This window comes from Telopea speciosissima, chromosome 11, assembly GCF_018873765.1.
Source record: "Telopea speciosissima isolate NSW1024214 ecotype Mountain lineage chromosome 11, Tspe_v1, whole genome shotgun sequence".
NCBI lineage: Eukaryota > Viridiplantae > Streptophyta > Magnoliopsida > Proteales > Proteaceae > Telopea > Telopea speciosissima.
The window spans coordinates 8,936,786-8,963,867 of NC_057926.1; the positions used below are offsets into that span (position 1 = coordinate 8,936,786).

Genomic DNA, 27,082 nt, shown 5'->3' on the forward strand with positions numbered 1-27,082 from the left:
GTTGAGGATAAGTGTTACGTACCCGTCTAGATTCAATGTATGTAGGGTTGACTGTATTGTGACTTACTATATTCGTAGGCTTTATTCAACTTATAACTAACAAGGCCTCTGTCACTATTGACAAGCCAATCTATTCTCCGAAATCTTCTCAATTTGGTATAGGAGCCCAATCCTCTTTTTAGGTATATTTTCTTTTTTGCTAAAGTTCTCCACCGCCGCACCCCCCCCCCACCACCACCACCACCACCACCACCCTAAGGCTTCGGCCTCCCATGGTAAGCATGGTTGACTGAACATGCTATCCTTGCATGTCGCACCATACTGACCACCACTGAAGCCTCACCTAACTATTGACCGATGACTGCCGCCGCACCACTCACCACCTAAAGGCCCCCTAGACTTGTCAATCTCTATCGGCCCCATTCCCAATCGCCGCTAAGCCTCCTTGGCCTTCGCGCATCCTTGTTGGCCCTTCACTCTGACCCACTAGGCCTCCCTGGCCCTCACACTGCCCTGTCAGACCTCCCTGGCCCTTGTGTTGTACTATCAGGCCTCCCTGGCACTCGCGCCACCTTGCTAGGCCTCCATGGCCCCTCATGCCGCCCTACCAGGCTTCCCTGGCCCCTCACGCCGCCCTTGCCGGCCTCCCTGGCCCCTCGCGCTAACTTACCAAAACTCCATGGCCCCCTGCTAGGCCTCCTACTTCCCTCCTAGGCCCTCTGCATCTCTCTCCTTGAGCCTCCAGCCCCTACCAGGTCCCTCTACATCTCTGATGCGCCCATGCAGGCCTTACAATAGGCCTCTATGCCCCCCACCAGCCTTCCCGCTTGGTCAGTGTCCCTCTTGCATCCATCACAGCGCACTCGCCTTGCCTTTTGTGCCTTACTGTGCTCGTTGTCGCCTTACTGGTTCTCATTTTTTCTGTATGCACCTTGCTGGTATGACGTAATCTCCCTGTGCGAAGGTATTTCTCATTCAAATTTGGTGATTTTTCCTTGGTGATATAATGGAAAATACTAATTCATCATTGGGTAGATCTAGGGGTAGTGACCTGCCTCATCTTAGTACCTCCCATCATCACCCTACACTCTTCGACCAGTACCAACCAAGCTGAATGGGACTAATTATCTTGCTTGGTCCCGAGCTTGACTCCTTACTATTCGAGTCAACCATTTTTCAGGTTTTATCACTAGTGACACTCATATGCCTACTAAGGCTTCTGCTAAGGACACATGGTTGGCTAATGATGCTCTTTTGATGTCGTTCTTGTTAATCTCTATGGAACCAACCACCAATCCTAGCTTTGTACTCTTGAACAATGCCAACGACTTGTGGGATGCAGTTAAGCATACCTATGCCCAAAAAAGCAATTATACACAGATTTATGAGCTCCAGTGTCAGGTTTATGAAACCACTCAGAAGGAGCTATCTGTTTTCGCCTATTACTCTGCCCTCAACACTTTAAGGCAACAGTTGGATTTTATTACCCAGTTCCCATGGTTTGCACCTCTGATGCTGAGACTTTCCAAAAGGAGCGTGAAATGGTATGGATTTATGACTTTCTGACTAGCCTTAACCTGGAATATGATTAGATTCGTGTTCAGATATCAAGGCATCACAAAGGCGACGCCATGGCGTCCAGGCTCCTTGGTCGCCTTGGATGCTATGGCGGGCGCCTTGCCGCTATGGTTGTGTTGCCTTGATTCTTGACCCTCTAAAACGCCATGGCCGCCTTCCCACCTTGATAACTTAACTATGTGCTACATATACTTTTCCCACACTTCTCCAGGCTTGCAATATTGTTCAACATGAAGACCGACATCATTCTGTTATGCTGTTGTTTGCTGCCCCTACTCCCGCTGCTCTTGTGACTACCCCTCAAGCTTCCCTTGCTTCTGAGACTTCTGGCTCTATCACTAAACTTGGTTCATCTACAAAGGACCTGGTTAAGTGTGATTATCGTGGGCGTCCTCGCCACACCAGAGAGACCCGTTGGAAGCTTCATGGTCGCCCTAAGGGAGGGGACGTGGCGGGAAACAACACTCAACTTAGGCTCATCTCTTTGAGACAGCAAATGGTACCGCACCTGCTCCGTTTTCATTGGAACAATTGGTTGCTCTCCAGTGTATGATGACCCAACTCAGTACTGCACCTCCTACCATGGCTTCTTCTACTTCCCATCTTGCCCAATCAAGTATATTTCTTGCTCCATCCCACTTTGGCTCCTTCTAGCTTATTGATTCTTGAGCCTCTAATCATATGACCAGCTCCTCAGACTTGTTTCACACCTATAACCAGTGTTTGGGTAAAGACAAGGTCTTGGTGGCTGATGATTCACTCTCTACCATTTCTAGTAAAGGTTCTATCTCTTGCACTCTTACTATCTCTTTGTCTTTTGTTTTACGTGTCCTTAACCTTTGTGCAAATTTACTCTTTATCTAACGCCTTACAGTGATCTGAATTGTAGTGTTCACTTTTTCTCTACCCACTGTGCTTTTCAGGACCTAGTGACGGGGTCAACAATTGCATATAGTAGGGTATCGAATGGCATTTACTACTTGGATCCAGGTCTCACTGCTGCTCCATCTCGAGTTTCAGCTCACATTTCTCAAGAAAACAGTACTCCTAGTCATCTGCATCAAAGGCATCGTTGTCTCGTCACCCTTTTATATTTTACGTCGCTTGTTTCCTTCTTTAGTTAAACATTGTAATTTGGACCGGTTTAATTGTGATATTTGTAAACTTGCTAAGCACACTAGGTCCTCTTATTCTCCCAGTAATAAATTAATAATAAAAGTATTGTTCCATTTTCTATTATACACTCTGACTTGTGGTGTCCCTCTAGGACTATTACTCAGGATGTATTTAAATGGTTTATTAATTTTATTGACAATTGTACCCGTCTAACTTGGGTATCTTCTCCAAACTAAGTCTGAGGCCTTTTCTTGCTTTCAATCTTTTCATACCACGATTCGCACTAAGTTTAATGCCGAAGTCAAAGTTCTTCAGAGTGACAATGGGACTGAGTATATTGATGGTCCTTTCGTTCAATACCTTAAGTCACATGACATCCTCTCTCAAACTTCCTGTGTTCGAACCCCTTAGCAAAACGGTATTCCTAAGTGGAAAAATCACCACCTTCTGAAGGTTGCCTGCCTCTGATGTTTACCACTCTCCGAAGTTTTATTGGGGCGATGCCATTATTACTACTACATTTCTTATCAATCAAGTTCCCTCTAGTGTTCTAGACTTCAAAACGCAAGTCAGTCAGCTTCCTTATCCCACCATTGCTTCTCATCTTCCTCCCTATGTTTTTTGTTGTGTTTATTTCACTCACAACTCTTCTCCCTCTCGATACAAACTTGACTCACGGGCCTTCCGCTATGCCTTCCTCAGGTATTTTACTTTCCAAAAGGGTTATAGATGTAATTATCCTCCCTCTCAAAAGCTTTCTGTCTCCATGGATGTCACCTTTCATTAAGGTTTACCAGAATTCTCTTAAAGGGGAGACTCTAGAAGAAGAGAATCCTTCCAATCCCTCGAGTCCTTTGTCATTGATACTGTTCAACTTCAAGGGGAGTAGGCAGATGAGATTGCCTCTAAACAAAAGGATCTGATCACCTACTTTTGAAGGAAAGAATAGGCTGTCCCGAATGTACCCAGTCCATCTATGCATCCTGAACTGGCTCCACCTACCCAAACACCAGTTAATGACTCTCCTACCTCTTCTGACGACCTTCCTATTGCTGATAGGAAAAGAGTTGAAGCTTCACTAAACATCCTATTTCTAACTTCATCTCCTATAAATCATTATCTCCCTCCTATCGTGCCTTTGCTTCTTCTCTTTCTTCTGTGTCCATTTCATAGGGTTGGAAAGAAGCTGTCACATATCAAAAATGGAAGAATGATATGGTAGAGGAAATGTAGGCATTAAAGAACAATAATACCTAGGAGCTTGTTCCTCATTCTGAAGGAAAGAAATTGGTAGGGTGCAAGTGGGTATTCATCATAAAACAGAAAGCATATGAGATCATTGAAAGATAGAAGGCAAGACTAGTTGTCAAGGGCTTCACCCAGATATATGGCATTGTCTACCAAGACAACTTTGCCCCACTATTGCAAAGATGAATTTTGTTCGAGCATTACTATCATGTGCAGTAAATCTTGGATGGAATCTTCAGCAGTTAGATGTGAAGAATGCTTTCTTCAATGGATACCTTGAAGAAGAGTTATATATGGATGTTCCTCCTGGCTTTGACTCACCATCCACATTTCTGAAATTGTGTAAACCAAAAATATCCCTCTATGGTCCCAAGCAATCTCCTCGGGCATGGTTTGGCTCGATCCATAAAGGAAATTTGAGTGCAAATAGAGTCATGCAGATTATACCTTGTTTACCAAACACAAGGCAAGATCACTGCCCTCATAGTCTATGTTGATGATACAGTTAACAACTATGGCCGTTGCCATAGCCTTAAGGGTTAGGTAAGTCAATCAGGCCTGAGACGCGTTCGTTGACATAATTGTCGTAGGAATGAAGACCTTTCAATAGAGCAAAGGTGAACTGATCAACGATGCCCTACTCACTACAAACAAATACACCACAAGATCGATTTCGAGGTTAGTATCAAATGTAGGGACCTCGACCGAAGTGGGTAGGGAATCACAACTGATATCAAATCAAGAAACGGATGGAGAGTTTTAAATTTGATCAAATTTTAGTTTGAGAGAGTGATGAGTGGATGCAGAACCCTTTTTTTCTTCAGTTTTGATGTCAATTGCCGACTGTCGAATTAGGACCTGGGGGTCTCTACGTGGTGCATGTCGCAGATACAATTGACGCGAGTACACGTTGGCGTGGCCTGTTTAGCTTTGTGATCAGTCTGTACCAGCTTGATCAAGCGGATCGGATGTTTTGAATTTCAGAGAAGGACCTCCATTTAGCTACCACAAGCAATGAAGTCTCAAATAAGGCCTTCCTTTTCAGATAAAAAGCACATCTTGTAGCTCTGCAAGGAACAGGGATGGGCCTGGCTAGTAAGCGTTTCATGGGCGCTAATTGGATTATTACCAGAGACGAAGGGTTTGAACCACGATATCAATGTAGCCAAAACATCCAGTGATTCTCCCCGGTCCCATGCCCATCCTAACACGCCTTCGCCAAAGTCCATCACTACAGCCCAGTTAGCGGCAAAACCAGCTGTGAAACGAAACAACACTAATGGACAAGCAACAAGACTTTGGCTTTACCCTTGGCACCCAACCAGAATTTTGATCAAGAGATAAGGGGACTGAATCCATTATGATGCAAGCTCTAATAGATTTGCAGTGGTGCAGTCCATTCTTAGGAATTAGGGAATCCTGGCCCCTCCACTTCAGTGGACCTTCTTGAGGTGTGGGGCCAACTAAGTGGAACTAGAAGACTTGATGAGGCAAATCCGGATTCCATCATTTGGACAGGTACCTTCTCCAACCTCTTCACACTTCCAAATCAGCTTGGGACCTCTTACGCCAGTTAAATCCCAAAGCTACTTGGACAGCTAGTGTTTGGTTTCAGTCTAATATTCCTAGGCAGTCCTTCACGACGTGGAGATGTATGGTTAATGCTCTTCCGACTAGGGATCAGCTTCTGAAGAGGAAGATCCAAGTGGCCCCCTTCGGTTGCTTCTATTGTGCTGGGTTAGAGGGTAGGGATCACCTTTTCTTTGAGTGTAGTTTCAATTACCAGGTGTAGGATGATATTCTCAAGCTTTGCTCCCCTTTTGACGCATCCTGGGAGGAGTGTGTCAGTGGAAACTAAATGGGTAGGGAAGCACTTTAAAGGTGATATATTGGCAAGTTGGTGTTCTGCTCCATTATAGCACACATTTGAAAGGAACAGAACTTCCGCCTCTTTCACAACTCTACTAGACATCGGCCTTCCACTGGTAGAGGCATTCGAGCTGACATGGTGGACCGATGCTGAGCTATTACTCTAAATTGGAAGAAATCCCCTCGGAATTTATTCTTGGTGGAGAAAATGGAGGGTGCCATCCCATTTGGGTCCCTATGTAGTCCATGGGTGTGGGGGCTTTAATGTATCTGGGTCTTCTGAGTTAGTCTTGGGAAGCTCCCATGGGGCCTGTCCCAAGGAGCTGGTTTTGGGTTTGTCCCCTACTTGTATATATTTGTGGCTTGTAATTTCTTTTCTTTCTTTCTTAATAAATTGATCTTGCCTAGCACAAAAAAAAAGGGAGACAAAAAGGATTTGTGAATATATAAGAAGATCCATTGTTGCCCTTGTGACAACCTAGATAGTTATCAAAATGGAGTTCAAGACTTCAACTCTGGCTTTTCAGCAACCTAGGTTGGCATTAAGATAACATAACAGTCATTTTATTGGTGCCCCTACTTCAACAAAAAATCAGGAATTTTAATTAAAGAAGGGAACCATGCTCTCCTTCAAAGGTTGATGGATCCCAAGTCATATTTTCTATGACTGATCAAAACAATTTCTTGAATGCTATTGCAAAGGATTGTAGAGCCGCAATCCAATAGCATTACACTACTACTGATCAAAAGGTGAAGCTAGAGTTGAAGGAATACAGTGGAAAATTGACCCACAAGTGTTCTACAATGGCAGACCTCGGAACAGCGGTAAGGTTGCTCCACTGCGACCTAGCGGTCACAGGTTCAAGTCGGTAAACAGCCTCTCCGTTAAGCGGAGGTAAGGTTGCGTACATTATGACCCTCCCCAGACCCAGCAATGGCAGGAGCCTCGTGCACTGGATACGCCCTTTTTACTAGTATGACTTGACAGAGTTGAGGAAGCTGTAGTTAGCTCAAGCCAAGTTGATCAGACCAACAAGGGAGTGCTAGAATACCTACTAAGGTTACAGATACAAGGTAAAGCACCTACCACATGGGACAAGATGAAAGAAGAATTGAAGAGCCAGTACCTCCATCCGACTTTCCGAGCACAGCTGAATCACCAACTAAATTCCCTACGGCAAGGCGCACTCTCTGTAGCCGAGTATATGAAGCAATTATACATTTTTCTTTTCACAGACGGACATTGAAGAGAATGATGTCCAGCTTCTATCTCAATTCAAAATGGGGTTATGGCAGGTGATTAGAAAAGAGATTGGCGCGGTTAATATTTATTACTTCCAGGACTTCATTCAGAAGGAGTTACAAGTGGAAGAATAATTGAAGCCCCTGTTAGGCGAGTTGGTTTTAAGCCAGGGAGAGCTCAAGAGAACCAGCACCTACCAGACCTATAGGGTTTATAAGTAGACCGAGCAACACACCCAGCCACGGACAAGGGCAAGGCTCCTATGAACAGTGGTACAGAAACAAAGTCCTACAACTACAACAAATATAGGCACTTTGCTAAATCCTAGTTTTCCTTTTCGGTTTTTTTATTTTTAGTCTAGGTTCCGTTTTGACTTTTGACTTCAGACACCCTAACTTCCTATTGATCCTGAAATCCTAATTAAAGTAAAATTTTTCAGAACTTTTATTTCTGATTTGGTTTTCTAGAACTGCTTTCAGAATACTATTAATGATTCAGTTCTTTTTAAATGATTAATTCAATTTCTTTTTATGCTCAGTTATGCCATCAATTTTTCAGAAATCCTATTCCAAGTATGACTCTTCAAATCTTTGATTTCTAAGTGATTCTAGTTCCGGTCACTGGTTTTCTGTGCCAAATAAATCACTAATTATTGCTTTCTTAAAATCTGGTTTGAAGCCCTAAACCTGTCCAACGATTTTGCAGTTATTAATATTTTAAAATCTAACGAGTCATGCTATGAAATTTATGGGATAGAGTTATTGAAACTTGCCTGAGACAAGAAACTATTATTACGGATAAACAGTTTGGTTTTATGCTAGGAAGATCAACGGCAGAAGCTATTTACTTACTTAGGAGACTCATGAAAATATTTAGAGAATGCAAACAAAAAATCTTCCTATGGTCATTATTGACTTAGAAAAGATTATGACAGAGTCCCTAGAGTTAATTTGGAAAGTATTAGAGAAGAAAAGTGTTTCAAGTAAATATGTGGACATAGTTAAAGATATATATAATGGTGTAGTGATTAGTGTAGGAACTGTGGGGGGATAAGGTAGAGAATTCCCCATTATAATGGGTTCACATCAAGGATCAGCTTTAAGCCCTTATTTGTTTGTGCTTATCATAGATGATTTAACCAGAAACATTCAAGATCAGGTCGACAGGTCCTTGGTGTATGCTTTTTGCTGATGATATTATTTTGGTGGATGAAACAACAGCAGGGATTAACACTAAGCAGGAATTATGGAGATCAACCTTGAAATCAAAAGGATTCAAGATAAGTAGAACGAAAATGGTGTATATGGTGTGTAACATTAGTTACAATAGGACAGATAATGAAATGGTGAAAATTGATGAGAGGGAGATTCAACAAAGTGAATATTTTAGGTAGCTGAGCTCAACCATAAATAGTGGAGAAATAGAAGATGATGTTACACAGAGAGTTAACATAGAGGTGTGTTCGGAGTGTTATGTAATCGATGTATCCATTAAAACTTAAAGGAAATTTTTATAGAACATTCATACGACCAGTTATGATGTATGGTGCAAAATATGGGGCAATTAAGAAACATATAGATAAACTCAGTGTAGCTGAGATGAGGATGTTGAGATGGAAGTGTGGTAAGACTAGGAAGGATAAAATAAGGCATGAACAAATTAGAGCTGATTTGGGAATAGTTCCGATATATGATAAGCTCCAAGAAAGTCGCTTGAGATGGCATGGCCATGTACAACAGAGGACTTTAGATGCTCCAGTATGGAGGAGTGATTTGAATCAGATTGAAGGAGCTAAAAGAGAAGGGTAGACCTAAACGACTTTCAGAGAAGTGATAAGGAAAGATATGCATGTCTTAGGCCTTGAAACAAGTATGACTTTGAATAGAGCTGATTGGAGGGTAAAGATCAATGTAGCTGACCCCATTTAGTTGGGAACAGGCAGTAACTATTTCCAGTAGAATTGCTCTATATACTCAGGACCTAACTATCAGTTTTTAAGACAGATTTTACTGAGTCATTCTCCATCCCTAATGGACCACTCGACCAGCTTTCGGACTATATTAGACTTGTATTTGCTGAGTTATCAAAATCTACGTAGTGGTTATTATATTCTGGTGAGAAGCATTGATGCAGTTGCATCTGCGTGGCTAGATGGAATGACCCGATCTGGAAAATCAGACTGAGACGAACCAGAACCAAACCAGGTTCTTGGTCCAATAAGAGATGGTATTGAATTTTGGTAATTCTTGCAATTTGAACGTGCTGCCTGGCTATCTTCTTCCCTCGCTCTTGTTTTCTTGGTTAGATTCTGACCCATTGTCACAAATGAGTCCCTCCTGTTTCTCCCTCCTCCTCTCCCCTCCATCATTATTCTTCCCTCCTTCCTTCTTCCTTCTTCTATTCTTCTTCTGCTCTTCCTTTCCTTTTCTTCTCCTGTTTCTCCTTCTCCTCCCCTGCTACTATTTTATGTTATTGTTCTCCCTGTTCTGTTCTGGGCAGTACCAGCAGCCCATTTAAGTTGGATTGATCTCCATCGATACAACTCCTTTCAACATATGATTATGGGCACCCTAGAGTTTCAGTTCCCAAAACCTTTTCAGTTGTGAGAACCAAACCTGTAACCAATGCTGGTTCTGTCCTCACCACTAGCATCAGTTTCAGGTAATTGTTTAATTTCCAGATTTCTCCTTCAACAGGTGGTTGGTTGGGCTTTTGGAGATCATAAGATGTAGATCACAAGTCCATATGTACCCGCAGGAACAATCCCCAAAACCAGCCCAGAAAGGTTGTGGATTCAACTGCTGTGAGAAGCAGCCTGGTCTGATGATGTGGCAAGTTTATGTTGGTTCAATGGAGCATCACCTACGGCAGCCCCAGCCCAGAGAAAAGCATGAAAAACAAGACAAAACAGACTTCCAAAAAAAAAAAGAGTTACTGTCCACATAAACAGTACCCGAACTACTGTCCACGTGAACAGTGTTGTGGATCCATACACCTTGTATGGAGAAGGGCATCCAAGCAAACATTTGAAATTCTGTGGGCCCCACTAAAGATAGCAAGACAAGGCAGATTTTATTGCTGATTTAGTTAGTTACTATTTACTTAAGTTCCTATTTTTGTTTACTTTCTAATTTATTTAGTTTCTATTGTAGTGTCCTTCCTTTTGTTTTAGAAGGCTGAAATATAAAGCCTTACTAGTTTGTAATTCTAATTAGTTTCTATTTTCTACCTTCTATTTTGTAAGCTTGCCTAAGCTATTAATAGGCACCCTATTGTAAGGAAGGATCAAAATTGAAGAATAGAATTTGTGGCCAAGCTTGCCATCGGTCATGGGAGAAATTCCATGTTTCAACAGCTGGGATAGCTGTGGACGAGAGAGTTCCCCTACCCCCGTCCCCTTCTCTTCTATGTTCTATCTTCCCTTCTTCATCTTCTTCTCCTTTCTTCTTATTCTTTATGTTCTCCATTCATATGTAATAGAAAACAAAAATAAATTAAAAAAATAGACTTTTAGTTATTTAATTTGTCCCTTATCATGTTGATCCTGGTTGCAATCGATCTCCCGCTGGTTTCCCTGGTTCGAGGTCGACTCTTGCATCATCATTGGATTAGCTACCTAATTCTAAAATTTCAAGTTTACTGGGTTTGTATGGGCTAAGTTCTCTCAACCAGAATCAACTTCTGTTTGGTTCTAACGTGACTGCCTTGAGGTTGAAGATGTAAGATGATACATTTTCCTATTTACACTTTTAAGGACAGCTGACTATTAAAATTGGGAAGTGGTTTTCTGTCGGGGAGTGTGGCCTACACCAGCACTCCCATGTGTCTATCTGATGCAGATTCATCATCAAAATGGGCTTATATTCCTAGGGTTAGGATATATATATGTTGGGCCTTTGATTCCAAGGGTTTTCTATGTAATAGGCCACTTTAATGGGCCTAAACTAGGGGTACATAGGTTGCATACGGGATTAGCCCAATACTTAGTTTATTTTTATTGTTTTAATTGAACCGGTTCAAATTGGTTCAATTTAAGTGATTTAGCTAAGTCTTTTATTTTAAGTTATTAGGGGTAGATAGGTCTTTTGACCTTTTAAATTTTTAAGTGTTTTAATTAGGTCCCTCCCCTCCCCGATTTAAGTGAGGCAAGAGTTTAGTTTGTAATAAATTTGGCCTGTGGCCTTTTATTATAAAGTTCAAATCGTGGGAGGCTCCCCCACAAGTTTTGATGAGTTTAAAATTTTCGATTGCTGCCTTTGTTGCTGCTGCTGCTGCTCCTTGAGAGTGTTTGCCTTGTGGTTTTATCAAGGAAGAAGGGTAAGAGGATCTCCTACAACTCCTTACGCCGTGATGGCTGGGAGGATCTCCATTGAAGGTGGTCCCATCCTTCTCAATTTTCAAGTTGCTGCCAGTGGATTCTGCTACAGATTGGATATCAAGTTCTTCTCCTAATCCTCTAATCCCTCCCCCCAATCGATCCCCTTTATTTTTGTTTGAATTCCATTAAACCCTAGACCTTGCTGCCCAGACATTTTTGACCATCAGAATTATTTCAAACTCAAACCACAGCCTCCATACTACATCCCCTCCACTCGATCCAACTTGCAGCCCCATTCTCCCACTCCAACCCTAATTTACATCGTCTCTGTAAAGCCCAAAACACCCTAAATTTCTGTTTAGACCTAACCAGCGATCAGAAGTCCTTCATAAAACAGCCGAACCTCCTTCTCCTTGCCCTAAACACTCGACCAGAAGTTCTACTCAAAAATCCTACCTTAAACCCAAGTTTTGACTGTTTTTCCTAATTTCCAAAAACCGAAACCCTAACCCTAATTTCTGAAAACTAATTTCTGAAAATTGATATTGTTCAAACCTATATTTTTAGCTTCTCCTAGACCTGCCTATTAAAACCATATTTTTTTGACCCGTTCTCATAAACCTAACCCTAATTCTGCCCTAAACTACCCAATTCTGCACATTTGAACCAGCAGCACCTATTGATCCTGTTGCTTGACTTCTAGTAGGATCCTTCTCCCATCTAGAGCTACATTACTATCTCTCTCCTCCTTAAAACAAGGGGGCAGAGATGTCTTTTCATATGAGGAGACGAGAGATAGACTCATGGGAGTGCTGGCGTAGGCCACACTCCCGAACAGAGTTCTTTTTCCCATTAAAATTATTCAATAAAAAAACTGTTTTCGAGTTAGTTTTATTTCATCCCCATTCTTATTTAAATTCCAGAATCATCCTCCACTTAATATTTAATTCTAGTCAAGTCCCTGAATCTGTTTTCCCTTTACTTGTGAGTCTAGAACTTCATTTATTTACAGAATTGCCGCTGCTTCTTTACTATTGAATTTTTATTGCTTTGGTGTGTCCATAGCAACCCAAAAGTAGGATGTTGGAACCTGAGATTGTATTAATTGGTATTAAAGCCGAAAATCATTTTCCATACATTTAACCATAGTGGCTAATAGTGAGATTATACAACTCAAATCTCATAAGGAAGAAACTATGGCAGAAATTACCTATCTCACAGTCACTTCTTTTCAAATCCTAATGGCATCCCTACAGCTTTCATTGATAGGTTGACACCTTCCAATAAAGGAATAAGCCCAATTCAATCTAGGATTCTTCCAATTCCATTCCACATGGCCCGTCTCACATTGCCCCACCACCACCATATGGGGCTAGCCGACCTTTTGACGATCCTCCCTATGAAGCTGAAAGAGGGGCAAAGTTGGATGCCCTCAACTTTTATGGGGAAATCAATCCAGAGCAATACCTTGGCTGGACTCATTGCGTGGAGGTATTCTTTCAACGGTATGGTTTGACTGAGTCCAGAAAGCTCTTATTTGATGAAGCCAAGCTGAAGGATACAGCTCAAGTCTAGTAGATCAAGTACCAGCAGCAAAATCGAAGAAGGCATCGTGCTGATCAACACTTCGGCTGAAATGAAGGGAGGCCATGAATTGGGGATTATTACCTACCAACTACAAGCAGTATCTGCACTTTCAGTTCTCATAGTTGTAGCAGGATAATATGACCTTTGAGTAGTATGTGGCGATGTTTTACTACTGAACCACTAGATCCTGAATTTCAGTGGGACGAAGAGGTACAGGTGGCACAGTTTCAGAACGAATTGCACCCTCAGATCAGTGTTGGATTGACTTATAGTAAACCACCTAAAATGGATGACATCATACAGGTAGCATATCTGATAGAGAAGAGTCTAAAGAAGCCTTACAATCAAAGGGATTTCTAGATACTTTCTCTAAGGGAGATAGCGTAAACACCCTTCTCAACCAGAGAAGTCATTTAACGAACCACAGGTCCTTTGTGGGCATCGTTCTGACAGACCTACTTCAAAATCAAGGGCTAAGATATAGAGCTTCACATGCAAGGGGTACGAGCTTTTCTGCTCACTATCCTAATCGTCTGGTCACTTTATTTGACAAGGATGCTCACATGGGCACTACTTCCGAAGAGAAATGAAAAAAATGAGATAGTTTATATGAAGGCAAAGAATGAGCCTAGTGAAGGCAAAGGTAGCAACGATGATGGAGAAAAACAGCCTCGCTACATTCGTTATCCTCTTTTGGCTACACATAAAATCTCTTAAGAGGATGAATGGCCTCATAGAAACATTTTTCAAACTAGGGTGAAATGCAACAATAGTTTGTGCATTATATTGATTGACAATGGAAGCAGTACCTGTTAGAGTTTATATAATAGGGGTACTTTAGTCACTGGTTTACCGTATTGTCACATTAAGTTGTAATTTTATCTTTTTTACCTTTTACCTCCCTAGGAAGGTGTATGTAATTCTTATGGAGTATGTCAGTAAAGAATATAGGGGAGAGATCAATTCTCTCTGCCACGGTTTGCACATCTCTTCTTCTTCTTTCTTTCGTTCTTTCTTCTTCTCTTCTCAGCCCTTACCAGTTTGCTTGTTCTCTTGAATTGATCCTTGCTTGATTCTCAACTTGGTACAGAGCTAAGGACTTTGGTTTGAAAGTCGTCCTACAGGTTCTCCGCTTCCATTTCTCTCTCTTTTTGGAACCCTAGGTTACAAAGGGGTTCCAAGGAAGAGACCATTGTGTAAAAAACTCAAAGGAACCATGAGATAAGTTTGGAAGAGGGTAATAGAAACATCAAAAGGAAATCTTATGTGAAGAAATAGGAGATCGAAGTACTGTTCACGTGAACAGTGATTTGGGTGTTGTAATGGCTCTCTCTCTCATCTGGCTGTTGATGAAGCTGGGGTAGTGCTCATTTAAATCGCCCCAGGCCTCTCTATCACCTCCACAAGCCCTTGGTTCTTGAAGAGAAGGGCTGTGGAGCCACAACTCACTTCTGTACTGTTTTCAAGTTACCCCTTCAATATGAGAACCAAACCTGCAATCAATGCTGGTTCTGTCCTTATCACCAGGCTCAGTTTCAAGCATGGTTGAAAATCTCGCGAATTTTCGGCGATTATCGCCAAATTTCATATATCTCAACATGTCCGAGATACGAAACAAATCCGAAACCAAAAACTACAATATTTTGTCGATATATCGTGAGATATCGATGAAATATCGTGGACCTCACGATATATCGCGAGATATTGAAAAAGTGACAAATAGTGTCGCGTGAGGGGCCATTTTATACCATATTTCGCAGCTCTTGGTCGATATTTTGACCGAGAGCTGCTGAAACTCTATTTTTCTCTCTTCTTCCTCATTTTTTGCTCTTCTTCCTCCCTTCCAAGCATTGTTGAAGCTCCTTGTCTCCGGGAAGACGTCGGAGGGTCATCTAAGCTCATCATCCAAGCCTATTTTCACTATTTAAGGTAAATTTTATTTCTCTAAAACTATTTTTTTTTAAAATACTTTGTACAAATGTTGTTGGATGTTGATGATATTAATATATGTTAGACAGGAGGCCGATCTGACCTCACGGTGTCAAATTTTTTCCCATATGTATTTTTTTTTTTTTCTGGTTTTAAAAATTCATTTTCCTACAACTAAAATAGAAAATAATTAAGGGTAATATGACTTAGATGGTAATGAATTAAATATATGTTAGACACCAATGGCCGATCTACGGCTTCATAGTGTCGAATTTATTTTTTTGCTCTTAAATAATTATTTTAATTTTCAAAAATTAAGAAAAATATATAAAAAATTAAAAAAACAGAAATAAATAAGGAAAAATATGAGTTTTAAGTTTAAAAAATAATGAAAAAATATGAAAGTTATTTCTATATGTTTTGAAATGCATTACATGTATATTATGTTTACTAATTTTTGGTTTTGTTGTGTTAGGTCAATACTTATATTAACATTATATATAAAAAATTGGTTTTAATTATGGGAAAAATATAAGGGTTAGGGAAAAAATATTAAATAACTATACAAGTGTATTAGTAATCTAAAAGTGTCAATTGACGTGCATCTACATTAAGTTTTTTAATTATTTGTGTTACTTATATTACAGTAAACAACTATCATTATGGCGGATCGTGATAAACAACGTGCGAAGGGCAAGCAAAAGGTGGGGGAAAGTAGTCAACAAAGGGGGCGGAGGGAACAAAGAGAACAGAAGGAACAAGAGAGACCAGCCAACCAGCATAGGGGTGACATTGCATGGTTACATGGCACTCCCATTGATGGGAATAAAAGAAAATCTATATGTAACTATTGTCACATGCAATTTATGGGAGGTGGGTCCATTAGACTTAAACAACATCTGACTGGAGGATCTAATGATGTTGTAGGTTGTCATATGGTCCCTACTGAAGTAGCCAGGGAGATTGGTTATAGTTTGAGGGGAAAGAAGAAGAGGAAAGCTGACAAGCAAAGGATAAGAGAACAACTTGAGGATACAGTGAGGAGTTCGATGGGAGGAGGAAGACGATACAATGATGATGATGATGATGACATTGCAGTACCTGATGACATACAAACAGCAGAGGAGGCTAGGGATTTTAGGCGGACTGTTTCAAGGAGTAGAGTAAGTTTTCAAGATGATCACAGAGACAAAGAGTAGGGGGTAGTGGAGGAGGGGCGATTCGGAGGTCCTAGATCTTTGAATCCTTTTAAAAGATCACAAAGTGTGAGGGCAGCCCCAACACCTCTACCAGTACCAATACCACCATCAACATCGATCCTAAATTGCATAAGAAGAAAGGAAGCGATCAACCCGAATCAAAGGAGCATGGAAGGGGATGAAGGGATTGGTTAAAGAATCAATAGCTAAGTGGATGCTATACCATACCATCCCATCCCAGCAAACACTGCACAAGACCCCCATTATGATACCATGATAGATACCATTGCAGAGGCTGGCCCGGGATTCAAGGGCCCCACCCCATATGAGGTAATGAATGTTTATCTACCTCAACAAAAGAGTGAGATTGATGAGTACATTAGTGAGATGAGGAATATGTGTGAGACATATGGGGTGACTATAATGGCAGATGGATGGACTGGGCCTACAAGAAAGTCCATCATCAATTTCATGGTTTATTGTGATGGGAAGACAGTGTTCCTCAAATCTGTGGATGCATCCAAAGAGATAAAGGATGCAAAATATATTTACAGATTATTAAATGAAGTAATGGAAAGAAATGTGGGTATTGAGAATCTTGTCCAGATTGTAACGGACAATGGAAGTAACTTCAAGCTAGCCGGTGAGAAGATGATGAACAATAGTAAGTACCGGCTCTTCTAGACTCCTTGTGCAGCCCATTGCATTGACTTAATGCTAAAAGATATGGGAAAGTTAAAGTTGGTGAAGACTATGGTTGAAAGTGCAAGACAAGTCACCAACTTTGTATACAACCACTCCTATGCACTCAATCTATTGAGGGAAAAATGTGGGGGTGACTTGGTTAGGCCTGGCATCACAAGATTTGCCACCAACTACATTGCCCTCAAAAGCATTGAGACAAAGAAAGCCGGGCTGAGAAGCATGTTTGCTTCTGAGAAGTGGTTTGAATGGAAGGGTTCCAAGACTGCAAATGGGAGGGAAGCACAAGCAACGATGTCATCTGAGGACTTCTGGACCAAACTAAGCAAAATGGTGAAAGTTTTGGAGCCAGTAGTTAAAGTTCTACATGTTGCTGACTCGCTCTGAAGGGCCCAACCATGTCGAGTCCTATATGCCGCAATAGACTTGATGAAAGATAGTGTCTATAGTGTGGCTCCTCGGAGAGCAAACACTTCTTAGATATCATAAATGCTCATTGGGAGAATCAACTTATGCATCCACTGCGTATAAGGTGGTGAGTAAATTTGTTTTATGTTTACTAATTCATAGTATTATTATTTACTAATTACCTATGCATTTGACAATACCTCTATTCTATATGTCATATTTCAGCATACTACTTGAACCCTAAGTATCAATATAACAATAGGCTTTGGTTGGAAACTCAACTTATTGATGCTGTGAAACAAGTAGTGAAGAAGTTGGAGTCAGATGGTGCACTACAAGCAATTTGCAACAATGAGGTGAGTTCATTTGGAAACTCAATTTACTGATGCTTTCAAATAAGTAGTGAAGAAATACTTACTAATTTTCCACATGGGTGTAGATCAAGGTATTTAGGGATGCATTGGGAAGTTTTGGAACTGAGGCTGCGACACAAGGCAGAGCACGTGGTGATGCTGGTAATTCTTTTAAGTTTTAAATTACATATGTATTGAAATTTGAAAGTTGAAACAACATTCGACACGTCTTTTTTGTTGTAAACTTATAATGCAGCTGAATGGTGGGTGTTGTATGGGGAATCGGCTGAAAACTTAAGAAGAATAGCAATTAAAGTCCTTACCCAAACATGTTCTGCATCTGGTTGTGAGAGGAACTGAAATACCTTTGCACTCATCCACTCCAAGAGGCGCAACAAATTGGGGTCTCAGCGTTTATCTGACATGGTGTATGAGCACTACAACTTGAGGCTGAAACTGCAACACATACGCATGGGACATGAGGGACAGAGGGGCACCATTGATCTAGCTGACATCTTTCAAGTTGACTCAAACGATGAGGACCCTATTGTGGATTGGGTGAGGGATAGAGGTGAGCCAGTGTTGGATGAAGAGGGAGGTAGGCCCGACCCCATGATAGCTTCTGAGATTGGTGCTGATGTGGACGAGTATATGGCTGACGAGGGTCAGATACATGCAAGGGAAGCCTCACCCATACCATTCCAGCCCACTGGTGGCAATGTTGCTGATGATGAACACTGGTCTAAGTCCTCAAATGATGATGATGGTGATGATGGTGATGCTGGTGGTGGTAATGCTGGTGGTGGTGATGTTGGTGGTGGTGATGCTGATGAAGAATTTGACGGAATGCAAGAGCGTTATGTGGTAGGCCAGGAGGCCCAGGATACGGCACCTGTAGAGCCACTCCGATTCACTAGAGAGACACAGTTTGATCATGCCACACAAGATACGGACCACGAAGCACGTGCCCCCGCTCCCCCACCCTCAAGAGGCCCCCTATATACATACAACAGGAAGCGTAGGGGTCAACAAACACAGTTGCAACCTGATCACATGGACATTGATAACCTATATAGCTCTGTTGGTGGTTCGAGTATGGGTGATAGGGAGGGAGGACCGACTGGACATTGGCGTGCCCCATCTTTGACGCACATACCACTCCATTGGCATCGGATTATGGTGCATCACAACCTTACGGTGGATATGGATATGGATCATCATCATATGGGCAGATTCGGTGGGGTAGGGGACTATGACTACGTCAGCCCGGGGACATCTGGATCATCTTTTGTAGATAACATCTTTGCATACCCTAGCAGACCTAGCTACCAACCTCACTAGCCATACATGCCCAATGCCATCGCCTCTTGCGCGGCGCCAATATCATATCACAGTGGATCATCTTCTTCACGGACTGGATCGATTGGTAACCCTTGCTTATATCTTAGGATAGATTACCTACAATATGTTGATGATTCCATTTACGTGACACTTGTGGATGATTACACTCGTTTCTTCTCCGATTCTATACCATGGTCCACATATGTCCTTCAAACAGAGAGCAATGGACGTAGACTCCAGCGAAGCATGAGTGAGATTGATCCAGGGAGGCACAGCAACTACTATTAGTAGTTTAGCCCTTGTAATTTGTAACTTAAGTTGTGATTTCATTAATCTATGAACTTCTGAGTTTTGACTTGCGAGTCTTGTGACTTTGACACTTAGTGTATTACCTTTAAGGCTTTAAGCATTTGAGCTATTGAGTTTTGAGTTATTGAATATTATGGAGTTTATGAGAATCATGGTACTCATCAATGTGTATTGGCTTTAACTTGATATGTGATGAAGTTAAATACTATTATTAAATATTAACTGCCTAATCTATTGTGTATTTAACTATTTATACATTAGGGTCAGCGACCGTATGTCAATCAAGGGTGCAAGCCCAAAACACCAATTTGAATTCATATTTTTGCAATTTTATGGTTTAAATGTGTTTATTAAGCTTAAATAAGGTTGTCCATGAAGTTTCAGGCCTAGATATGGCCAAATACCCTCCGAGATGGACCCCCGAAATATTGCAAAAAAAATGCAATATTTCGGTCATATTTCGCGATATTTCGGGTATCTCGGATATCTCGGTAGGCCCGAGATACCGAGATATCGCGAAATATTAAACCTTGGTTTCAAGCAATTGTATTTACTTCCCAGATTTCTCATTCGACTGATTGTTGGTTTGATTTTGGAGATCATTGGATTAGTTACTGTTGAGAAGTACTGTTCACGTGACATTGTTCACGTGAACAGTGATTTGGTTGATATGTGTATCTTCTATTTTCCTAGTCCTAGTTGGAGTCCTAGTTTCTAATTATGTCAAGTCCTAATTCTACTGTGAGTTGTTAGTCTTAGTTTCAGTTTGAGTTTTTAGTTCTAGTTCTTTTCCTATTGTAACTTGGAATCCTATCATGATTAGGAATCTGATTAGGAGTTCCCCTTTCTATTTGTAATTTCCCCTCTATTATAAATAGAGAGGCTTTCCTATCAATAAAGACAACAAGTTATTATTCTCTCATTCTCTCATTCTCTCTTTTTTCTCTTCTCTCAAGGTACTGGTTACAGGTCCTAGGTTTTCTACATGGTATCAGAGCTAGGCAACCAGTGACTGATTCTCTCCAAGATTGTTGTTTTGAGAGTCGATTTTAATTTCTGATTTGAAGAAGAAAACCCTAGTTCATAGAAAAAGAAGAACTAGGGTTTCATGTACTCAATTCATTTATTCGATTAGAAAACTCTACATCAGATTTCGAATCGATTTACGCTCTTAGATGAGTTTGATTAAATATCGATTTGTTGATCGATTAATTAAGAACCTGGTTCCAGGTAGAGATGCTTCAAGAACTGCTTTCGTTGAAGGTGCAATCCCTTTGTTGACGATGATCGAGGGGCCGGAGTTCAGGACCTGCCCTATTTTTTGCTCAGTTTCTCTTTGCTTATCGTCTTGCTGAGTGTTGCTTGGCTTAGTTGTTGGATGGGCTCTTGTTCTCTGATGTTGGCCATTGATTTCTGGTGGTATCGATTCTTTGCTGGTATTTTGTTGTTGCTGGTTCGATTGAAGCTGTTCTTCCACGGAGTCAAATATTTATCGCTGCTGTTCCCCTACCGCCAGATTAGAGTTGCAGGTTGAAGTTGCAGCTTTTGTTCCGCCTCCTCCTTTCCTTGCTTTCTGATCTGAGTTTTTGGAGATTACATTAATTTTCTCCATGAGCTGCTCTTTTCGATCGAAGAATCGTTGGCTCTGGTCTCGTTCTCGGCTCTTTTCCTCGTGGCTCGTTTTCCTCTTGTGGTTGGTTATTTCTCCCATCGTGAGGTTGAACTGTTGAAGACAGCATTTTATTGTTTTTGGCTGGTTGCGTGAGGAAGACATCCAATATCTCAAAGTGGGTTTTCTTTTATGAGTTGGTTTCCTTTTTGGTTACTCTACTTTATTCCTAGTGTTTTATTTTATTCTTTAAGTTCCCTTTTATGCCCTTATCATCTTTTCTTATCTACCTTTGTCCTTATTTTACTGCTCATTCCAACATTACCCTTTTGCCTTGGGTGGTATTTGTAAGTAGATTTCATCTAAATTATCTACCCAAGAGCCCCTTGACAATTCTGGTTATTTACAAGATTGCCACTCTCCATAGCCATTATTTTACTTATTGAATCCCATTGCTTTTTGTTTACCAAAAAGGCCCGTGCAAAATTCTGGTTATTTACGGAACTGCCATTACCTTTTAATACATTCCCCTATTTGACTACCCAATTGACCCTTGAAAATTCTGATTTATTACCAGTTTGCCCTTAGGCTTGGATTGTATTTAAAAGTGGATTTCCATCAAATTACAGTCATGCCATCCTTTTTTTTTCCAACACCGTTCCCTTTCAATAATTCTAATTCCCTTCATCTCCCAAAACATACCTTTGGCATTTACCCATAACACCTTTGGAAACTTTTGGTAAATTACAATTTTGCCATTCCTTCCTTTTTAATTACCCATAGCACTTTTAGAAAATTCTGGAATATTATGTTTTTGCCCTATCTTTTACATTATCTCTGTTATGTCCACGTGTACTACACGTGAGGGGGGGATTATGTATAGTACACCTTCAGACATTGTAGAAGCAGAACTTGCAGGAACACTTGGTGCAAAGCATAGACGATCAGAGTTTTCACCATTGCCAATGGGTATCTACTTTGTTATTGGGTTGAGTCTGCCGTAAGGGGGAGATTGAAGTATTGAAATATTGAAGATATTTGGTTGTTGCCTATTTGAGGACTTTCAATTGGGTTGATACAGTTTTTTTCCACTGCCTGATTCAGTTTGTTTTCGCTACTTGCTGCTCTAGTCATTTCACTTCAAGATTCTAAGTCACTATGACAATCTGAGATTCATCACTGGATAGCTATTGAAGATCGTTGAAAGCTGCCTTTTTTTGGAAGACATTCCAGTCCCGGTTTGCTAATCATGTCTGTCCAAGTTTTGAAGATCTATTTTTTCAAGTTCTTGAAGGTTTATTTGGGAGCTGGATTCTACTACAACTTCGTTTTTTTTATTTTGTTCAAGTTGGGCATTATTACCTTATATGCGCCAACTTGAGGGGGAGTGTTAGCATTATTAGGAGTTCTTTTTCTTTAGTTCAAGCTGGATCTTCTTTCTTTACTTATTTGTATAATCCAGCTTGAGGGGGAGTGTTGAGAAGTACTGTTCACGTGACACTGTTTACATGAACAGTGATTTGGTTGATATGTGTATCTTCTATTTTCCTAGCCCTAGTTGGAGTCCTAGTTTCTAATTATGTCAAGTCCTAATTCTACTGTGAGTTGTTAGTCTTAGTTTCAGTTTGAGTTGTTAGTTCTAGTTCTTTTCCTATTGTAACTTGGAATCCTATCATGATTAGGAATTCCTAATCTGATTAGGAGTTCCCCTTTCTATTTGTAATTTCCTCTCTATTATAAATAGAGGGGCTTTCCTATCAATAAAGACAACAAGTTATTATTCTCTCATTCTCTCTTTTTTCTCTTCTCTCAAGTTACTGGTTACAGGTCCTAGGTTTTCTACAGTTACCTACTCCTAAATTTCAAATCGATTGGGTTTGTGTTGGCTAAATTCTCTCAACCTGAATCAACTTCTCTTTGGTTCTATTGTGACTGGCTTGAGGTTGAAGATGATATATTTTCCCATTTACACTCAAGGATAACTCATAATAAATCATTTAAACAAAACAAGCGCATGAGTTAGTTTTATTTAATCCACATTCTTATTTTAAATACCAGAATCATCCTCCATTTCATTATTTAATTCCAATCAAGTCCTTGGATCGGTTTTCTCTTCACTTGTAGGTCTTCCCCATTTATTTGCAGAATTGGCACTGCTTTACAATTGAGCTTTATTGCTTTAGTGGGCCCCATAGCAACCAAACAGTAGGATTTTGGAACCGGGGTTGCATTACATTCAACTTTATGCCTTCATGGAGGTTTCTTCTGACCATAAAGTATTTGTCTGTGACCAACCTATTTCCAAGAGATAAAGGACTGGCTAAAAAAAAGTTCTCTACTCAAGGCATTAGAGTCTACACGGGACAAGGAAGCAAAACATCCTTCTAGAATAGAGTGTTGTGCCTAATGTAGAAGAAGTTTAACTAAGAGCCACTCTATAGTAGGGCACCATTATGCACTGCTGCTCTGATGCGGCTGGGCCCCGAACTATGCAAAAGAATCGAGGGGTGATCGAACTTACTCAGACTTGTAGTAGGTCTCACACACAGATTGATTGGAAAATAAAAGGTAGAAGAAGATGGATATAGAAGAAGGGGGATAGAGATGGGTCTCTCACCCACAGTCTCTCACCAATGGCATCTCACCATACTCTCATAGAGAAATTGTCTCTCACAGCAACATGGTTGTAAAAAACAACTCTTTTTTCTTTTCATACAAATTGTGTGTGAGGACCAGCAGGTCCATTACATTATATAGCTATAACTTACCCCAAAAAATTACAGCAAGAGAAGAAACTAGTAGCTTGTTCCCCAAGTAATTACATAAAACGGAAAGTCTGCCTTCTAAAAACTGAAAATAGAAACTAATAAGACTTTATAGAATCCAGTCTTCTAAACAAACATGGATAGTAAACCGAAAGGAACAAAATTAGATACTACTAAATAGCTGTAGACTTAATAACTAAGAAACTACTGCAGAAATAGAAACTAAATTCATAGTAGCTTCTAATAGAATATTCCACCAACATCCAGCATCTAATCTTCACACCTACTGTCCATATGAGCCCACAGCACTGTTCAAGTGAACAATACCCATGTGAACAGTAACTTGTGATAGTGGTACCGTTCATGTGAACAGTAGTTTTTTTTTATTTTGAATTCTGTCTTGGTCCCTTCTCTTCTTCATGCTTTTATCTGAACTGGGGCTGCCTTATGTGATGCTCCATCAAACCAACAAAAACCTGCCACATCATCAGACCAGGCTGCCTCCCACAACTACACTGGCTAGTTTTGGGGCCTTGTTCCTGCGGCTACACATGGACCTGTGATTTACATCAGCATCCTCACAATCTGTTGTGTACCAGAACTTTACCACTCGACTGTTAATAAGAATACCACAGCTAAGTAAAGTTATTGCTTCAATTTGTCATGTTCAGTGGCTGTGTAAAAAGAACTTTACTATTGAGCCACTGAACATGACAAATCCTAACAATAACTTTACCTGGCTTCCAATCCTTTAAAGAAACGCCAACAATTGGGAGATGCAATTGGTTTTTTGTCCTTTTTAAAAAAGCTTTATTGAAAGAGGATTGAATAAGAAGCGCACCCAAGAAGGAATAAAAATACAACAGGTCATCAGCTAAGGATTATGTGAAAAGTAAATTTTGTGATTAATTAAACTAGCATCTGCAAAAACTCCAATATAAATTTCTACAACTTTCAAACAACAGGTCATCAGCTTGAACATGTAGTTTGAACATGTATCCAGAGAAGAAGAAACATAACATACTTGCTAGTTGCTACTTTCACTAACCTTCTAGGCTTTGAAGGTCCATAGGACAGCCCTAAAGGCCATCAGTTTTCATTAGCAACTAGAAAGGACTTTTATTTTTGATTGATTCATTGATAGGTAGGCCCCAAAGAGAGTTGAACTCGTGACCTCTTAGTATGAGGTGTTGGTCCTTGCCAACTGAGATACCCCCCTTGGGGGTAAGGAAATATTTAGGGAAGGCACTTTTCACGACAAACAAGCAACTGGCTAAACTTTCCTGTTAAATATTGATGCTTATACATCTTGGGTAGCCTCTTCGGCTTGCTGTGTCCTATACCTTCATAATTCCTTGACTTCTCATTATTTTTTTTTTTTTAAATATCTAACTTCTCATTCCTTTAAAGTTAAACAGTTTATGGCTCAAATTCCAAAACCACACTTGCATGCACCCAAACCCCACACAGAGACAGATTCTTTTCTGAAACAGCAAAAGGATCACCATAAATAAAGATTTCCCTTTTCATTTTTTGTGGGTTGAGAGATGTGAATTCATAGAAAATCTAATTAGCCAAAACCACAAAACATATAGAAGGTTTTACTTTCCACCAGAGATCCCAATATATAAATAGACATTATCACATTGGCATGCCCAAAAACATCAGTCCTGAAGGTGGCCAAAATTCATATCACATCATTGAGAAATGGAAGCTTGTAAAGTAGATGTACATATTCAGCATCTCCACTCTAGATGCAGTAAAATGCCTCAAATAGAATCTTAGAGGATACAGAGATAATAAAGATTGAATAGAGAAATTTAGACACATCTAGAAGTAATGCTTAGCCTATGTACTCTGAATTATAAGTCAACAACTAATTGTGAGTATATCTTAATTTTATGCCATGGGCCCCTGTGACTCCAAGAATACATCATATACACCAAATACAAATTTTTTCTATCAATAACCTAAAGAGTACAAGCTTCATATGAAATATGTAACTCCATCATATACTAAATAGAAAAAATATGTTTTACAGAATGGGCACTGTAGCAACACACAACATGACTAACACCAAGACTCCACCTTTTAGGAATTAAGTACATTCATTTACCTACTTCCCTTCTTTGGAACAGACACCCCATCTTTGGAATTCCCACCTGCCATCGTCGAATGAATAAAAGTCCCATATGTTTATTAATGTGCCCTCGCAATAGAAAAGCACTCATATATCCATGTACCAAAACAAAACAAAAGTAGAGTAGGGGGAAAAATCCGAGCAAATATAATGCACCTCGGAAACTAACACTGACCTTCAGCTTCTGGTTTAATTCTGTCATTGGGATTTATTGTTCCTCCTCTAACAAATGCCTTTGATCCCGGTGTGAAATCCCCTTGAAATGACTCCACGAATTCAGCATAGAGTCGAGCAGTTTCATCCTCCGCTCTCTGCAAACCCAAGAACCAAAGAAAAACTTAACACAATCTAATTCGATGAGCATACACGACTTACTGAAATTGGCAGAGGAAGAAAAATCATGCCTTTTTCTTCGCCTCTTCCTCTTCTCTGTGCTTCTGAAAAGGAGTTTTTTTCCGCGTGACTGAGAATGAATTCATCTTCGCATCACACGCTGCAAATCTGATAGACTTACGACATCAGAAAACATAACCCACTTCAGAAATGCATTCAGAGTTAAGACCAACATCGGAAACCCCAAAAATTAGGGTTTTCAGATAGGATGAACCATTCCTCGACAAAGAATATCAACCTAAAACAAGCTACTGAAGATACAGTCAGCTCCAAACGAGAGAACCCATTTAAGAATTCACTTTCTCGGTTCAACTCTATCGTATTAATAACCTAAAAGCCGAAGTAGGGTTCCAAACTTCGAAGAGACCCCATGAAAACCCCTTCACATAAAATGCTAATATATAATAACAACAGAAACTGGTTACAGATTATATTCAAAATTCAAAAAGAATTAAAAAGAGAAGGTCATAAGAACAAGTCAGGGAACATAAGTGGAAAAGAAATAGGTTCATCAACCCCTCCCCCCCAAAAAAAAAAATTCGCGACAGAAGAAAACAAAATCTCGATACTAACCAGTACTGATACTTGCAGAATTGGTATAGAAGCGCTAAATGTAACCGAAGTAGAAGCTTGGCTTGTGGTGCTTTATGGAGTTGCAGGACCTAGGAAGATAAATGGTTCGCAAGGTCATGAACGGGTTTCTGTAGTCTGTACAGCTGAATATCCGCATAACTGTGAAAACGGGGCTTAAAACAGCTGAATGAAAGCAGTGTAAAATTTATGAATGCAAATCGGTTCGGTTCGTTTTGGCTAAAATGAGTAACAAATCAAAATGAAACCAAAATCGAACAAGTTTTATAACCAAAACCCAATTGATACGGTCGTGGTAATTCGGTTCAAATTCAATTTAAGTGGAAATATCGTGTCAAAACAAACAATGTTCAGAATGAAGTTACAACCTCACGAAGATACAGT

General features: G+C 40.3%; 1 protein-coding gene across 4 annotated transcripts in view; it reads right to left on the reverse strand.

Annotated features, from left to right (window-relative positions):
• LOC122645843 (protein RRC1-like) overlaps positions 1-26,840 on the reverse strand; it is a 44,290-nt gene extending 17,450 nt beyond the window's left edge. Inside the window, exons 1-4 of one of the 4 annotated variants that reach the window (XM_043839236.1) lie at positions 26,681-26,840; positions 26,119-26,207; positions 25,890-26,025; positions 25,691-25,736 (exon numbers count right to left, since the gene is read on the reverse strand). In XM_043839236.1, the coding sequence (XP_043695171.1) occupies positions 25,691-25,736; positions 25,890-26,025; positions 26,119-26,193 (257 nt within the window). In that variant the 5' untranslated portion in view covers positions 26,194-26,207; positions 26,681-26,840. Of the gene's footprint in view, positions 1-25,690; positions 25,737-25,889; positions 26,026-26,118; positions 26,218-26,680 lie in introns of those variants that run through there. The other 3 variants (XM_043839234.1, XM_043839235.1, XM_043839237.1) reach the window with 3 other exon arrangements.
• Positions 26,841-27,082: the final 242 nt, after the last annotated feature.